The sequence below is a fragment of the Mytilus galloprovincialis genome, chromosome 4 (genome assembly GCF_965363235.1).
Source record: "Mytilus galloprovincialis chromosome 4, xbMytGall1.hap1.1, whole genome shotgun sequence".
NCBI lineage: Eukaryota > Metazoa > Mollusca > Bivalvia > Mytilida > Mytilidae > Mytilus > Mytilus galloprovincialis.
Window position 1 is genome coordinate 71,644,128 of NC_134841.1, and position 19,406 is coordinate 71,663,533.

The window sequence follows — 19,406 nt, forward strand, 5'->3', positions numbered from 1 at the left end:
AACATTCCACAAAACACTTGAGGTATATATAAATAAACAACACCAACCCAAACACAAATGTGGTATGAATTCACTCCTGATCAGTTATTTGAAGGATAAGCAGTTCCTGCTCCACCAATAGAACCATTGTGATTAGTAATAAACTGGGGTTTAGTTAGATTCAGTAACAAAGCATGAAATGAGGATTGGATTGTGACTGTGATAAAGGGAACATATCCATGGTCCTTAGTGACACATATTTTCTTTTATGTTCAATAAAAAATTGTAATACATGTAACAACAATTACAAAAAGATGACCACAACTTAATAATTTAGAATCTTTTGTCAGTAGTTTCCTTGCAAGCAGAAACTATCTGTAGGATGTAAATTTGTGCATCTTATGGACTCCCAGATGTATACTTGAGTTTTGCTTCATGAATACAGAAAATTCAAAATGTAAAATATTGTTAACAATTTTATACAATGTATTTTATCTGTGTTTCCTCACTCAATGTTTTTTAAGGGTTTAGCAGAAATATGTGATATATGTTTTTGAGTTCAATTAAATGGATGCAATCATTGAATATGGTCACCAAACTTTGAATTGTTCAGTGAAAAGACAATCATTGCAGAAAATCAACTTAAACTTGGTTATTGTTATCTTCTTTTCATTTAGAGAAATTCTCTATTCATTCAAGTCTGTTATACTAAATTTCAATGTTTCACTATAACCAAAAGATAAGTTCTTAATTCAGAACATCTCCTGTACCTTGTAACAGATATTTGCATGGCTGCTGCAGTACAAATTTTCAATACAATGTTAAAGTGAGAATGCTGACCAGACATTTCTTCAATTTCTTATTCAAATTTACCATTTTGCTTCTTTGTTGATTGAAGAATGTGGTAGGTCAATGATCTAGATCAATATTGCAAATGATGTTTTGAAATGTGAACTTTCATTGTATGAAAATTCATTATATGTTAAATTATTGCAAATGTTAGCCACAAATGGCTTTCTATAGATTTAAATTTAGATGATTTGTTTTTTGTACAGTAGTGCATACTACAGGTTAACTGTTAAACATTAAAGTTCACTGAACTAATTTATAACAAGAAATCTTTGTGTTACCCTGGCAAATTCAGTATGAGGGTAACATACACAATCTCTTGCTGACAACTGTTTCATGCTTCATCCTTGTCATGATTGTTATATTGTATGCCAAGAATAGGGAATAACAATTCTGATAAATATTATAAGAAAAATAAACATTTTATGAACTTTCTAGTTAGGTTTGCAAACTTGTATCCAGCTATATAAAAATAGAATATTTACACAACAGCCAATGTGGATTTTGCTTTTTTTACCTACCCACAGTGGGCAGCCCACCCGTGCCCACTCTAGCTATAATCTCTTTTTTGTAAAAATATTGACAACAAATTCTTAAATATAGAATTTATATGTACAATTAAGTCTTGGACATGTCTTCAAATATAGAATTTATATGTACAAGTCTTGGACATGTTTTCAAATATAGAGTTTATATATACAAGTCTTGGACATGCGCATGCTTTCAAATATAGAATTTATATGTACAAGTCTTGGACATGTTTTCAAATATAGAATGTATATGTACAAGTCTTGGACATGTTTTCAAATATAGAATTTATATGTACAAGTCTTGGACATGCTTTCAAATATAGAATTTATATGTACAAGTCTTGGACATGTTTTCAAATATAGAATTTATATGTACAAGTCTTGGACATGTTTTCAAATATAGAATGTATATGTACAAGTCTTGGACCTGTCTTCAAATATAGAATTTATATGTACAAGTCTTGGACATGTTTTCAAATATAGAATTTATATCTACAAGTCTTGGACATGTTTTCAAATATAGAATGTATATGTACAAGTCTTGGACATGTTTTCAAATATAGAATTTATATGTACAAGTCTTGGACATGCTTTCAAATATAGAATTTAAATGTACAAGTCTTGGACATGTTTTCAAATATAGAATTTATATGTACAAGTCTTGAACATGTTTTCAAATATAGAATTTATATGTACAAGTCTTGGACATGTCTTCAAATATAGAATTTATATGTACAAATCTTGGACATGTTTTCAAATATAGAATTTATATGTACAAGTCTTGGACATGTTTTCAAATATAGAGTTTATATATATGTACAAGTCTTGGACAAAGGATGTATGTGTGAGTACTTTGCTTAGCATTTATATTCTGTTATAAGCTGGGTACAATTTTTCGAGACAATGTGTGGTTCTCTTTATACTACAACTCTTACAATAGTTTGAAATTAAGGTGGTACCTAAAACTACAGGGAGATAACTCTGTAAAGTCAGCTAAACGTTTTGTAATATTTTACAAAACCATATTCTTCCTTGTCTGAACAGGTTAAAATCATTAGCTACAGATTGTTTTGGAGACCATAACAGTCCTGACAGTGCTCTTGCCAGTATTTTCAAATTGCGCCATGGGATTTGAATAAAATTATAGCACCACTGTTGCAATACATTCTAAGACTAAGAGACAATCTGTAATGATATCATGCCTTTAAAAAAACACTGCATAGGTTTTTATCAAACCATCAGGATTTGAGGAAGGATTCTTCTATGATAGCTGCTGTATTTATGTTTTAAGAAATCTATCATTGATAATGCATTGAAGCTTACAGCTTTTACATTAATGCTAGCAAGACAAATCTTTGTTTAGCTTGCTTGCTTTGTTTGTATCAATGTTTGCTCAAGCATGGCAATTAAGATAGGCGGGGCTTCAGCTTGTATACACCATACTTAAATTTTATTGGACGTTATGTTTGAGGTTAAGGACACCTAATCACATGACAAATATTCTCACATGTTTCCTCACCTGTAAAAATACAATAATTTGTCAATGAAAATAAAATATAAACTTTTTTCTTGTATGAGGCTGAGAAACTGGCCTTCAGCATTGACCTAATATTGTTTTTTTTTATAACATATCAATCTATTAGTTCAGTCAGTTATTTCCATGTCTGCCCTTCCATTATGTAACTCAAGAAAATATTCAAAAAAATGGGAAACAATTGTATCGAAAAGAGGAAATCGAGTGTACATTTTTTTTTATGTTAGGGTGTGTTTGAGATGAATATTTTGTCTTGAAAACGTACAAAGCAAGAGTATTTGATACATCATCTCGCTTCAGATTGTATCATTTTAATATAGCAAAGCTACAGGTTGACTTTATAACATAAAAAAAATCACAGTACTAAAAGATGAAATATAGGGGTGAAGTGAAATACCTATCCAATGGATCACAAAATCAGAGTAGGTGTGTTCGAATAGCTATTTTACTAAAAGTGCTTGACGACAGTCTTTAAGTTGGATATTTGAAGAAAAAAAAATTGTCTTCCATTTCTACGATTGTGAAAATAAACTGGCGTAATGGGGAGATAATTTCGACGAAGTAAAATCCTGTCTGTATTGTATATTTACAGGTAAGGAAACATTTGAGAATATGAGTCATGGGATGTTTTAAAATTTAGTGTCCTTAACCTCAAACATAACGTCCAATAAAATTTAAGTATGATGTATACAAGCTGAAGCCCCGCCTATCTTAATTGCCATGCTTGAGCAAACACTGATACAAACAAAGCAAGCAAGCCAAACAAAGATTTGTCTTGCTAGCATTAATGTAAAAGCTGTAAAGTTTTGTTATAATTTTCAGAGCCATGTTGGGCTGTGAAGAACTGCAGAAGTATGATAGAGCTAGAGTATTTCTGGATGAGGACTTTACTGCTGCAGACAAATTCACGGTAATACTCGTAACTTGTTTGAAGCAAAGAAAACTTCTTTACAGTCATTTTAAGCATCTCTGTTTATATCCAGTTGTAAATTTTCAAAGAATTAAAATACATTTTGGTTTGTTGTGAGGAATCCTTACCATTCAATGGTATTCCCTTTAAATCTATGGGAGAGTGTACATGTACTACAATTATATTTTATAGATAAAATTGAACCCTAAATCTCCCTTTTATAAGTTTCCCCACATTAGAGTTGTATGTTTATGACTGGTAATTTAAATGTTGAACATATTTAAGTACTTGAAATGCAGTTCCCTAATCCCTATGTTTAAGTCACTTGTGTAGGTAGGATTCTCTTAGTTATCTTTAATTTATACATGATTATATGTTCTACTGAATACTGTGAAATAAGTCACCAAAAGTAATGTAAAGGAAACAATCATAGCTGAAGAAGACTATCCTTCTTCGAGAAACACCTGAATAGGACACTGAGAAAAATGAACATCATTGGAGCAGCACAAACAACCTGGAAAATTAAAGTGCATAGAGAATTGATACCATACCCAGAGTGTAGTGAAGCGACACAAAGTTTTAGATTTACAGCTATTTCCAACCACATTTGTAGGCTTCAAGTCTCTTATGTTTGGAAGACCGTTTTGAAGTGCCCAGGGCAGAGAAAGCATTAGAATAGTATGGGTCCCATAGAAGTGTCATTCAGTTGGGCAATTACATTGGGAAAATGGAATAAATTCTATTCTTTGGTTGGGCTGTTGTCTCTTTGACACATTCCTAATTCCATTCTCAATTTTATTGAAACAATGTCATTGTGAATGATAGTGGTAATGTAACTTTTGGGAACCACATTAACTGACAGATATCTCAGTTTGTGTAATTTGTGTATCAGATTTGTCAGTCAGGAAGATCTTACTCTAGCAAAACTAGCCTTTGTAATAAATTCTTAACTTGTGAATTTAGAGCTAACCAAGGTTGATGATATTTTTATTGCTTAAGAAAATACTAATTTGTATCTGGTGATTGCTGTAAAAAAAATATATTCAGATACTAAATCAATAGAGGATTGAAAAAATACTAAAGGTAGATGTAAAGTTTGTAGCTTATCTGAACTGTACCCTTACCTAAACAGTGACCACAGTTGCCTTTAGTTTTGGAGTGTGGTATGTCGTACAAATACAAAATCACTTCAGTTCCAAGATCACAGAAGAATATTCTGTATTATAAATGATAGATGTATATGTAATCATTTACCATCCTTGATATGGATCACAATCATACTTTTGATCCTTTGATTACCCAACGAGGAATGATGCTAATTTCCTATGACAAAATCAAAGCAGAATTTATCTTTCCCAAATCATCACTCCAAACTGCATAATATCTTGATCAGGGTTTACTGACCTTGACCTATACAGATATTATCATCATACAGACATATACTACAATATTTTATTATTTTAGTGTCATACAGTTTAATGTGGTCTTAAATTGTATTTTTTAACTTTAATCTATTAATACATGTTAAGTATAAAAAACAGAAGTAAAATATTGACCCAAAATACATGTTAAGTTTTATAAACAGAATTAAGGTGTACAAACATTGCATATTGTTGTTTTTGACTGACATTGCTTGTAAATACACTTTTAACAAAGTCTAGTGGTTTTTATGTAAATTTATTTTTTTCTGTTTTTTAATGTTTACATGTCATAAATTAAAACATTTAAGTATGATGAATTTGTATAGTTTACAACAAAACTCTATCCATTTAAAGTCTCAAGGAAAAGCTATCTTATTCAAATGTTACATTTTACATAATACATTAGGGAGGAAATCCTGATTTTTGTTCTCACCTGTAATGAATGTGGCATAGCTGATGCTATTTCTGGAGACAGCAGCTGCTTAAACTATTGGTATGCAGCTTTATTTTCAAGAAAGGTAGAAAACCTGCATTATACATAATTTGTATACAGATGCCTTATGTTCTGAAGTTTCCATCTGGCCCATGCCTTTTGTCCTTGACCTTATGTAAATGGTTAAGCTATTGCTTTATACCATAGTGTTCTATCACTTGATGTTCTTACTAATTGTCAGTAATAAGGTTTATATATTTGATTTATACATAGATGTAATATGATTTATAGACTCAATGTACATGGTTAACATCTGTTGGACAGGGTCCACATGACCTTGACCTCATTTTGTTAATCAGTGAGCAACATTAAGTTTTCATGTTAATGTCCCCGTTTATAAGCAGTATGTCAAATATTTATTGGGTTTTATTTTGTCTGCTCTATATTTCAGGCTTTAGGTAACCTTTATTTCGTCCATGAAAGTGTAGAAGATATATCTATATGGGACTTTGTAGGTAAGTAATAATGGATGTTAGTAGGCTAATCATTTCAAAGTAATAATGTCTAATGGGAAGGGACTTCAATTATAAGCAATCAGGCTGGTACACTTTCAGTTTGTACTTCTCGCATGCCCCCTGTCACACCCTTTTCTTGCAACCGCTTTTCCTAAGTGAGAGTTTTTATTCACCATTTAAGATACACGGTATGGAATTATTATTTGATTTTGAATGAGACATTAACATTAGTTAAACCAGTAATACACCATTAGTTAAACCAGTAATACACCATTTGCAGCATTGCCTCCAAACATTACCTGCATCTGGTATATCCTAGTAGTAGTTTTGTTGATTCATATTAATGCACCTATAAATTGGAAACAATTCAATGTCTCAAAATAACAAATGATACAAGCTTTTGTGTTTTGTTTGTTAAAAAAAAAATCTAAATTTAGTCATATCTTTAAAAATAAAATATTCTTTATGAGGTAGAGTTATGTCAGCTCTATTGAAATCTCATTGTAAATAGGTCAGCTGTACAGGTCTCCAAAAAAGGTCAAAAGTGAAAATTTAATTCACTTTAAATTTGATATTTAGATTGTTATTTCAACTTTTGTCAGAGAAATCAAAATATTCAGTAATAGATTAGGATGTGGTGATCCACACCAACAGTTTGAACTATTATACTATATTTAGATCTATAAACATTTGATAAAAGCAAAATATTACATGTACTATTAACCTAATTAGGTAAAACTCTATAGCTTATCTCATATATGAAACATTTTATAACTTAATAATGTAACAAAACAAAAAAAACATCAGCAAGTATTTCAATACTCATCTTATGATGAATCTGTTGATAAGATTTGGGACAGGCACATACAGAAAGTGGCAGGGTTAAACATGTTTGCTAGCCCCAAACCCTCCCTCTTACCTCGGACAGGGATGTAACTGTACAACTATTTTTAAAAAGTACAGATCTTAAGAGTACCCACAGTTACCATTCTAGAGTTATGCCCCTTTACAAATGGAAAAATTGCTTAATTTTTCTTTTCTGTTCTTGTTACTTGAATTTGCCTCAACCAAGTGTAATGAAACTTATACATAATGCTTAATACCCCAAACTCAGAACTTGTGTACAAATTCGGATATTATCACTTCAAGTGTTCTTGAATTATGTCCCTTTATAATATATATGCAAGCAGTGCCATCATCTGTGTCCAGGCAGATTCCCCATGTATTGCTTTTAGAATCATCAAAACTTGAATAACAGTTGTAATTGAAAAGCTGTCCAGTCATTGTTACATAATTATGATTTATTTTGAGCAAGTTTTCAGGATATGTTTTTGTCAGTAGACACTTGTTACGTATGCAAGCTGGATCAACATAATTTGTATTGTCTGTCTTGGGACATATCAATGCAGCATGTGTGTTATGGCCTTGAACTCATATGTATGCTTTAGTGGTCAGATTTAAAGTTTTGTGTAGGTCAGTTTTCAAACCTTACATAATAAGTTCACAATATTTGAATGCATTATCAAGGTTGCCAAATGTGTCTGAAAGGTTTCATTTGACCTTGATCTTCTAGTTCATTGACCTTCAACATTATACAGGCAGTCAATACATGTTAATTCCTCAACCATTTTGGTATAAGTAGCATTTATTTAACAAATATCTAACAATTGTCAGTTAAATTGAATTAGAACTGTGCATGATTCCAGTTTCCTGTATAATAAGGGCAAATTTTAGATTAGATTTTTGAAATCATGTTTTCTTATAATAGTCTTATATACATTTAGGGAGTTGATTTTTCTATTCTTCAAATGTATTTTGTTTTGATAAATTGGTGTACACACTTAATTAATAAAAAAAAGTTTTCTTTGTAGTATTGAAAATGATATAGTGAACCAGAATTTATGTAAACATTTCTCAGCTGTAATATTTGTTTAGTGATATAGATACTTTGTATTTTAGTTTTATATTTTGACCTTTCTCTTTTGAAATAGTTCTTGAATACATTAAACATGTTAAACATTTACTTACTGATTGTTTTGTGTTTTTTTCTGCTTATTCAAACTTTTTATATTTTCAAGTGTTTCTCTTTTTATTTTACTCTAACAAAATAACATGAAGGAATTAGCAAAAAGCAAATAGGTATTTTACATAAATGCAGTATCTTTCTAGCAAAGAAAAAAAGACACAATAAGTTGACATACAAAATAAGAGAAATTTTACTACTGTTACTACAAGTCTCCAAAAATATACCCTATACCACCATATAAATTATAAAAGGCTAAATTACATATCATCAGTGCATAATAGAATCACTGATTAATGGTACCCTCTCAGTGCCGTTTGATTTATGAAAATAAAAGAATTGTCTTGTCCTAAGAATACTGAAAATCATTTATGAAAATAAAAGAATTGTCTTGTCCTAAGAATACTGAAAATCATTTATGATTTATATAGGTTCACTGACTGAGCCATTTGAACTATGAAATTATAAAGGGTAGAAATCAGCTTCATTTTAGAGAGGGAACTATAGCCCAGCAATCTGCTGACTTTCCATTAACATCAATAATTTGATATCAAACAATAAAGTTTATTCATATTAGATAATTAATAATTTGTTTATTACATCAGTGTATTTTCATATTTATCAGATTGTTATCTTTTACTTGTGTATTTAATGTTTCATCACATGCTATCTTTTACATGTGCATATTACATCATATGAATCCTACTGATAGTTTAATCCTTTTTTAATCATTTAATCTTTCATATCACAGATTAAAAATGTTGTTTGTAGAAATCTGCAAAGTTTGTTTACCTTGTAAATGCATGACAGCAGTTTACTAAATTAATTTGCAACTGAAGATAATTTTTCTAACCATATTTGTGAAACCTTGACAAGTGAAATTAGGTTGATTGATTACTGTGTGCTTAATGTTCTTTGACAAATATTTCATGCATATTTGATGAAATTGGAGCTTTTAGCATAAAACGTGATCCATTGTGTGACTAACCTTCCCAAAGGTGTAATGTTAGTTCTTGCTATTGCAATCCCTTACAAGCTTCAGTTGACAGAGGATCAATAAGAATCTGAAACATACTGAAACTTCTGTATTTAAATTAAAGCACCATTTTTACAGAAATGTATAAAACTTTTGAATAGTTTGCATTTTACACAGGAGATACAAATCTTTGTATTGACAGTTTGTGCTCTTTTGAAATTATATTTGATAAACTTAGGATATGCTTTTAGCACACATGCTGCCACTGAAAAAACATGAGTCTGCACGAAACTTAATGAGTAACTACATTCACATATCTTGTCCTGAGAAAACTGCATGTTCAGTTTGTACTTGCATAAGCAACACATAAAAAAATAGATACCAGCCGTGATTTCCTTTTTCTATGAACATGGATATATGAAAGTGTGAGAGGGACATAGTGTCCCTCAAACCTATGTCCCTCAAACCCATATACTGTAAAAGAAGAAATTTTTGTGGAGGATTTAATTTTGTTTTTTTTATTAAAGCCCCCACGAAAATTTAACCTCCATGTAATACCACTTACATTTAAGAAAACCACTAAATTAAATCACCATGAAATCTTATAGAGAGACAAAACCAGGAAATTTTAACCACACAAATATTGATATTTGTTTGTATTCAGACAGAATACAAAATGATATTCTTGATTAAACAATTTTTTTTTTCTTTTGCAGACTGTAAATTTATACCAGTTGTTGGAAGAGAGGTGAGTTGATGTTACTAGCTGAAATAGTTCCTCATCTTATTGTACTATAGGCCCATTTCCTACATTGCCCATAAAAAAATATCACTGTCAACACTTTCCAAATATCTTGTGTGAATATGCTGCAGTTGCATTTCTGAATTCACCTTAAAAATGTTTAACTTTTGAAAAAATATTTCTTTTGACCATTTTCCTTCAAAATTGTGTGTGGATTAGAAGGTATGAAGGGGGTACGTAGAAATAAGTGATAAGAAGTCAAAAATCAGGAAAAAAGACATGCTTAAAGCACAGGCTTTTAGACACCTGGATCTGACTTTTTTCAATGTCTTTGTATATTTCTTCTGCTACCACAGTTGTTTTGTCAGAGCTATTTCTTTTTGTGTGTGTGTGCGAGAAAACACATTTTCTCTAACGTTATGGAATAACATTGACAAAAAATTTGAAAGTCTAGAAATAAGGGGGAGATAACCTGTTTGAATTATTTCCCTTTAAATGTTAAAATAGTTAAGTGGGTATAAATTTGTTGGGTCTTTTCATATCAATATTTCTTTCTTTTCAAACAGGCAATCTAAACTTGTTTTAAGTTGTATTTAGAAGAACACATAACATATTATTCATGACAAGCATGGTTTTTGTTATCTTGATTGTTTTATTTATTACAATTCTTATGTTTGCACAGTGTTATGCCAAAGACTCGTTATGTAAGCAGGTAAATTTCTACATCATCTTGTGTATAGGGTACATTATCACAGCTTTGAGTTTTTATAAACATTTGTTTGAGTTGAAGTGTAATCAGAGGAATGAAATTAATACAAACAAGGGTGGGAAAAATGCATTTTTTAATTCCTTGCCATAATGAAAAAAAAATCACTTTTGGAAAAAAGTATTAAATGCATCAATGATTTTCAATGAATACAAGATATATTTCAAATTAACACATACAATATCTGAATGAACAACAAAATGAAAGTATGATTGGTGATCAATCAATTACATATTAAGATTATAGACGGAAAAGGGGGTTGGTTGATTGATGACTTGTTGGGATGAACATTGGAAGTTCATGACCTCTGATGGTTTTGAAGATGTAGACAGTACAAGTTTTAGCTTTCTGAAAAGCTCTCTGTCTCTGTAGGATTACATGATTAGATTTAACTACAGGAATGTATTAATATAACACAGACGTTACTATTAAACATTTGCTCACAGACATTATTATTGAATATTTGCACACAAGTCGATGCTTTTTTATTATGACTGAACATTTGCACAATAACTGAAATCTTATTATTATACGACCGCAAAATTTGAAAAATTTTTCGTCGTATATTGCTATCACGTTGGCGTCTGCGTCGTCGTCGTCGTCCGGCGTCCGAATACTTTTAGTTTTCGCACTCTAACTTTAGTAAAAGTGAATGGAAATCTATGAAATTTTAACACAAGGTTTATGACCACAAAAGGAAGGTTGGTATTGATTTTGGGAGTTTTGGTCCCAACATTTTAGGAATTAGGGGCCAAAAAGGGCCCAAATAAGCATTTTCTTGGTTTTCACACTATAACTTTAGTTTAAGTGAATAGAAATCTATGAAATGTTGACACAAGGTTTATGACCACAAAAGGACGGTTGGGATTGATTTTGGGAGTTTTGGTTCCAACAATTTAGGAATTAAGGGCCAAAAAAGGGCCCAAATAAGCATTATTCTTGGTTTTCGCACAATAACTTTAGTATAAGTAAATAGAAATCTATGAAATGTTGACACAAGGTTTATGACCACAAAAGGACGGTTGGGATTGATTTTGGGAGTTTTGGTTCCAACAATTTAGGAATTAAGGGCCAAAAAAGGGCCCAAATAAGCATTATTCTTGGTTTTTGCACCATAACTTTAGTATAAGTAAATAGAAATCTATGAAATTTAAACACAAGGTTTATGACCATAAAAGGAAGGTTGGGTTTGATTTTGGGAGTTTTGGTCCCAACAGTTTAGGAATAAGGGGCCCAAAGGGTCCAAAATTGAACTTTGTGTGATTTCATCAAAAATTGAATAATTGGGGTTCTTTGATATGCCGAATCTAACTATGTATGTATATTCTTAATTTTTGGTCCCGTTTTCAAATTGGTCTACATTAAGGTCCAAAGGGTCCAAAATTAAACTTAGTTTGATTTTAACAAAAATTGAATCTTTGGGGTTCTTTGATATGCTGAATTTAAAAATGTACTTAGATTTTTAATTATTGGCCTAGTTTTCAAGTTGGTCCAAATGGGGGTCCAAAATTAAACTTTGTTTGATTTCATCAAAAATTGAATAAATGGGTTCTTTGATATGCCAAATCTAACTGTGTATGTAGATTCTTAATTTTTGGTCCAGTTTTCAAATTGGTCTACATTTAAGGTCCAAAGGGTCCAAAATTAAACTAAGTTTGATTTTAACAAAAATTAAATTCTTGGGCTTATTTGATATGCTTTATCTAAACATGTACTTTGATTTTTGATTATGGGCCCAGTTTTCAAGTTGGTCCAAATCAGGATTCCATATCAAGTATTGTGCAATAGCAAGAAATTTTTAATTGCACAGTATTGCACAATAGCAAGAAATATCTAATTGCACAATATTGTGCAATAGCAATTAATTTTCAATTGGAGTTATCTTTCTTTGTATAGAATAGTAGTTGATAATATATGTTGGAAATTTGCCAGACATGACTATGATGTCATTTTCTATTTTTATTTGCCAATAACTTTATGTAAATAACTTCATTGGAAATTTGCCAATATAAAATGTTGCTGATGAAGCTTTTTTTCCTTATCTTATCTAAAATGTTTTTAGATAATGTATGTTGGACATTTGCCAGACATGACTATGATGTCATTTTCTATTTTTATTTGCCAATAACTTTATGTAAATAACTTTATTGGAAATTTGCCAATATTAAATGTTGCTGATGAAGTTTTTTTTATTGTTTTATACAATAAACAATGTATATTCACTTTTACTACCAACCAATCTTTACCATTCAGTGATAACAAGCACTTTATTTTACATTTTAATATTTTATGATGTATTTAAAAGAGTAGTTATTGTTGCAAACTCCATTAGAAATTTGAATTGATATCAGTTTTGGAAAAAGGGAAACGGGGATGTGAAAAAAAAATGGGGGGGGAGGGGTTAAATTTTTCTCATTTCAGATTTCATAAATAAAAAGAAAATTTCTTCAAACATTTTTTTTAGAGGGTTAATATTCAACAGCATAGTGAATTGCTCAAAGGCCAAAAAAATGTTTTAAGTTCATTAGACCACATTCATTCTGTGTCAGAAACCTATGCTGTGTCAACTATTTAATTTTAGATTTAAATAAGTTTGAAGAAGAAATCTTTAATTGATTTGTAAAATCTTGACATTTGTTTTGTGTAAAAAAAAACCATGTAATGTCAAAAATTTGATCACAATCCAAATTCAGAGCTGTATCACGCTTGAATGTTTTGTCCATACTTGCCCCAACTGTTCAGGGTTCGACCTCTGCGGTCGTATAAAGCTGCGCCCTGCGGAGCACCTGGTTTCAATTGATAAAAAATGAAAAATTTTATGGGCAAAATATTCTGTATATCATTTTTTACACTCGGACCCGGCCTATATGATTTTATATTTGTTAAAATAAAAAAAGTACTTTAATAAAGAGTTCAAACCAATTCCCCTGTGGTATTGGAAGACATTTACTAGGCTTCAAATTGTCTCAGCCAATCAACAGATTTTGAGGCAGTAATAGTAATATCTGCCAATCAGGTAGTACACAGCATTTACCCCATAGACTGGATGGCTCAACTCTTAATACTGTCTAAGGGGAGATTGTTATAATAATGAGAGACATAATTTGTTGTTTGAAATATGTATGTATTAACTAGTAACCAAACAAAGACAGTCTTTGCAATCATATTCTGGTCTGTTGAAGTGATTTTTTTGGTGTGTTCATGATTTCGTATTAATAAAATTTTGGTTGTTTATCTTACAATTGGATATTTTTCGCCTTTGTTTTATATTTCTTCTTACAAGCATTGAAATATTATGCAAATAGTCAATATTACTGAATTAGATTATTTTGTTTCTGTATAGATAATAGAATAAATCATAAAAAAAAGAGATGAATAAATCATAATAAAAGCAATTTTTTTTTTAAAGGTTTGCATTGACAACTGTGAATGAAGCAGTTTATTTCTTCAGATGTCAGTTGATGACTAAGAAAGACATGTGTGTCTGTAGACATTTTGTCAAGTTCTTTTCTGGTAGGAGGGTTAACTAGTATTTTTCTACAGTAAAAACCTAGTATTTTTTAAATGATTTCCTGGAATTAATTTATACATAGAACACAGCTGTTTATTATATTTGACATTTGTTCTGTTATTTTCTGGTTTCAGGTCCTCTCAGGGAATATAGAAACAGTACAAATTAAGGAGAAGGCAAAGTTTCCACAAGACTTTTTCCCAGATGTAAGTCAATATCACATGGTTTAATGTTCTTTTAGTACACTATCTAATGACAGTCATTTTTTCTGTAATGAATCAAATATTTTAAGGCAGTTTTATTTTCACTGATGGTTTTAAATTTTCACATCGGATGTATGAATCTTCATCTGAATATAATTTTGTGTCGTCTGTAGCAACACATGTATGTTGTCTTTGAGTTCAGGTTGTCTTCAAAATCATACTGGGTTTATTTGAATATCCATGGAAGTAAACTAGACAGAGTTATACTAAACCTGAACAGATCAGATTCTTCTACAGATCATGATACTATGCCCATGCTATTTGAAACAGTTAATTTTGTAGTCCTCCAACACTTGCTTATGGTAGATTTCTTTAAAAAAAAAAAGAAGAAAAAATGATCAAATATTAAAAAGTCTGTGATTGTTTAAATTGCATTTACAGGTAAAAACAAATAGTAAAATAATTTTTAAGGCCTTTGCCTAATCTCAAAAAAGGTAAAGGATGTTTTGATTAGATGTTCCAGCTTGTTAATGACTGTAAGAATAAATTGGGTACTAAAGTTGTGAAATACTTGCATGTCTTTGAAATGTAACTGACTCGTTGATTTTTTCCATGCTTTCTGTTATTAGAAAGCTGATATGTTATATGCATTAATTAAGCATATAATTGAATAGCTTAAAATATTGTTCACCATTATGAAATATTGCTATATATAATAAGTTCATAATTGATTTGTCTTTATAAAAACATTGAAAAATATTTATATATTTGATTTACTAATTTCTTTGCAGTTTAAATGGTCTAGAAAAGGTTTCATTAGGACAAGGTGGAATATCAAAAATTGGTAAGGTTATGACATGTTTAAGGTTATTATAGGGTAAAGGTTATGATAAGGTTAAGGTTATTATAAGGTAAAGGTTATGACAGTGTACATGCCATGACATAGTAGTGTCACTGTCAATAATGCCTTACAGAATATATAAACAGAACTATTAATTTGAACCAATCATTTTAGTAAGAGTATATTTAAAAAGTCTATTGGAATATATGAAAGTATATAGTGGTTAAAGAAAAAATAGTAATGACAATGTATTTGTTGTAAAAGGTATGGTAGAAAGTCTGTATCAAGGTAAAATAGAAAAGCTTTCTAAACATTGATGGATATATAAGAATTTTATTGATACTAATTTGTTGTTAATGTAAATATTTGCACAGTAGTAATATTGTCCTGACATGCTATATTATTTTTTCAGCATATTTGACCTTGTCAACATTCATTTGTTCCATGACGCATCCAATATCATCTCCATGCAAGATGTAAGTAGTGTTAGGTACTAATTAATTTAATTTGTTTTTAGCCTGTCAAGTTGTTTTAATTTTGTCAAATTACGCTTAAAATCATTGCCGCTGTATTATTGACTTGCAAGTCAGTAATTCAACTCTTTTGAATTTGTATTCATGGATCCTTTTGACCTTGGTTAAGGCTTGTGCTTACTGTAATCAGTTTTTAAAAAGAAAAGAATATCAACATGGAAAATTGGTTGACCTATTCATTCCACAAAAAAATCCTTCACATACAGGTAAATGAAATATTGACATTTTTTATGCCTCCACTACTCCTGTTGCTAGGAGAAGGGGACATTTAGTGTTACCCTTCATCATCCTTCTTTTAGTCTGTTTTTCCATCCTACATACCTGTCAACCTGTGACGATGAAAATGCAGGTCATGACCTGCATTGAAGAATAAAATCTCAGGTCATAGCGCGTACGAACTTTTTGCGAGCTGAATTTCAGTATTTATGGTACATTTTCTTACAATGCATATCAAAGATACCAAACATCAATGCATGTTCACTTGGTTAAGTCATTTTAAGTCTTATTATTAATTTGTATGTCAGTGCACTTTTGAAGATTTTTATAAATTTGTGTATAAAGTCTTTTCTTCTTTATTTTTAGTATTTATCTAACATTTCAATTTATTTTTCAAATGTATATTTACAGTTTAAGAATATTGGCTATGTTGCCTTCTAAAATGAGAATTCTAATTAGCAAGGAAATAAGACTATGATAAAATATAGTAATACAGTTAATGGAAGTATAAATGTAAAAAATAATTTGCAACTTTTTTTTAAATATTGTATAAAGGTATGAAAATAATGAAAAGTTATTTTTCAATATGTATTTGAATTTTATATTTATATGATTTAATCTTTTTCATCCATAAAACGCGAAAATAAGGAATAATTTTGAATGGTGACAAATAAGGGGAAGTAACTAGTTGAAATATGTTTGTTTATGTTTATAGTGCAATTTATTTACGACCTAAAGCTAAGGTAATTTGTGTTAATTAACAGTGTGTTTGACACCAAAGCTGTCAAATAAAGCCATGCACTTAATGGGTCACTTAATTTGACAGTTTACATAGTTAGATGAACTTCCTGTTCATGGAAGAAATTACGAATTTGCCGGTATATCAAAGGAATATTACTAAATCAATCTCAAGGCTAAGAAATACGGGTGAAATCGGGTCATTTTCGGTATTCCCGGGTTATTTCAATGACCCGGCGGGTGTCCCGGGTGATCCCTCAGAATTGTGAAAATCTCGGGTCACACCCGCAAAATACGGGTCAGTTGACAGGTATGATCCTATTTTTGTTTCCACACTCTAATTTCAGTTTTTGTCATCAAAATTTTATGAAACTCATAATCAGTCAATGCTAAGAATCAAAACTCATAGACAGGGTACAAATTTGGAACCTGAGTCACTTTAAAGAGTAGTGGGCAATATAAAGCAGTGAATGAAATTACTGAATGAGAAACTTGAAGCATAGACTGTCATTGATGGGATGAAAAATGTGAAGCATAGTTTGTTTGTCAGAATGGAAAATCCAACTAAAATACTGTAATTTTCTTTGTAAGAAGTTATATCCACATAAAAACCAATCCTAATGCTATTGTAAACCAATAATGGGGGTTGTTTGTTCAGTTGGCAGCAGAAAGGTTCATTAATTTGCCATTTACTAAATATATACAATAAAACCTTGTTATAAAAACTCAAGTACCTCTAAAACAAACTGTTTACCCGTTTTAAGGTCAAAGATTATGATTATTGCAGTAATCGTGATAAGAAATGTTTATAGCACACTTATCTTCTGTTAATATGTACAAATTTACGTTTTCCAGAGCCCATCAGTGTACAGTAAAAACAGAAAGGCAGCATTTATACATACTCTTAAGAGGTAAATAGGATAAGTATACTTAGGTCATAAATCAAGATATATTTATTTTACAGAAGTGTGTTAGTTTTACAACTGTAAGGTTATGTTTGTTTATATTATAAACTGTTTCAACATTAAATTCCTTGAATTAAGATAAATGATATAGTTCTTATTCATGAAATGTCTTCTTCGGATTATAAGTAAACCCTCCATTAGACAGTAACCCAACAATATAATTAAATCAAATACACTTTTGGAGGTCTCCAACGCTTTATGACAGGCTATTACTAGACAATCGAATAATAGTTTTAAACAATCATTTGATAACAGTACACATATTAAACATCATATATACATCTGTCTTCTTGATGTTTCTATGTTATGTAAAAAATTGCCTTGTCACACTAATGGTTGATGAATAAAAAAAACCTAATGTATTCAAATGGATTAGGCTACCCAGATAGCATTTCCTAATTGTGAAAATAAAAAAGGGACATGTATTTTGTTTGCCAATGAGACAACAACCCACCAAAATTTAAATGAAGTAGATTGTTTTTGTATCTTTAGGTTTGAGGAAGACCAGTATGATAAAGTCCCACAGTTTATTTTTGGAGATTTTAATTTCCGACTAGATTCTAATACCTTAATAAATGTAAGTATGGATATTAATAGACATGACACATAATTTCACAAACAACCCTCTTAAATTGCATGTATACAATTCTATAAGTTGCACTTCGGTTATAATAGGGAATGCAATTTCCCATAGGAACTCCTTTTATGGCTAAAACTGTATTCTTTTAACTATGTAGTTTCATAGTGGCATACATATATATGCCTCAAACTTTCCTCTGCTCAGATTCCAAGATGGTTGCTATCCAAGTGGATTTATACTGATAAAAATTGACAAGTTGTGTCTCTATGAGATAGAATATTAAGATTAATTCTGGGAACCAGTATGTGAACAAAAAAGAATATCTATGTATATCAAATATCTCCCCAAAAGCGGCTGTATTAAATTCAAGTTATGAACAGGTAAATCTGTCTGAATAGACCATTTTCATATAATTGACTTTTGACTCTGATTCTACAATTATTCGGCAGGTTACATACTCTTTGGTAGAACATTCTAGTACTCAGTCATTAACAAGCAGCCAAAACAAGTACAATTAAATATATGATTGTGTAATTTTGGGGGAAGGGTACTATTTTCCGATTATTAAGTCATGTATAACAAGCATTTTTAAAACGGTTAACTTTCCCTCAAAATTTTACCAATTAAAATCTTGAATTTACTTATTATGGCACCCTCAACGGAGTTGGGGTGACATATTGTTATTCTACGTTTCTTTTTTTTCTTATTATGTCACCCGATCGACAATGTCGGGTGACATATTGCTTTTCCTCTGTTTCTTTTTCTGTATTATTATTATACTTCCACCTATTTTGTCCGGTAGGTTTTTTGGGGTGAAATGGAACCAATCTTAATGATAGTTCACTATAAGGTGGAACAAAAAATTTCGGGGTGCAGGTGGGTCTAAGACCATTAAAAATGGCTGCCGTTTCCATGGAAACGGAATAATTGTGAAAAATTCCAGTTTTGGGTTTTGGTGAATAATTTGGAGTTCCTTAAACTCAGAATCATCATATTTTGATACAATGTAGGTGCCAGCCATATACTGGTTTTGGATGATTTTGGCATTCATTGGAACTACTATGTTGCCATGGAAACTGCACCAAAAATTTCAAAAATATCAAAATGCTCCAAATTTTTTTGAAACTTCATGGTAACGATG

General features: G+C 30.6%; 1 protein-coding gene across 2 annotated transcripts in view; it reads left to right on the forward strand.

Moving 5' to 3' along the window:
- The window catches only part of LOC143072865 (inositol polyphosphate-5-phosphatase A-like), a 71,012-nt gene that overhangs the window by 17,365 nt on the left and 34,241 nt on the right, over positions 1-19,406 (forward strand). For both annotated transcript variants that reach the window (XM_076247990.1, XM_076247989.1), the window contains exons 4-11: positions 3,715-3,802; positions 6,108-6,171; positions 9,887-9,918; positions 14,324-14,395; positions 15,184-15,236; positions 15,646-15,709; positions 17,576-17,631; positions 18,178-18,262. In XM_076247990.1, the coding sequence (XP_076104105.1) occupies positions 3,715-3,802; positions 6,108-6,171; positions 9,887-9,918; positions 14,324-14,395; positions 15,184-15,236; positions 15,646-15,709; positions 17,576-17,631; positions 18,178-18,262 (514 nt within the window). The remainder of the gene's footprint in view (positions 1-3,714; positions 3,803-6,107; positions 6,172-9,886; positions 9,919-14,323; positions 14,396-15,183; positions 15,237-15,645; positions 15,710-17,575; positions 17,632-18,177; positions 18,263-19,406) is intronic.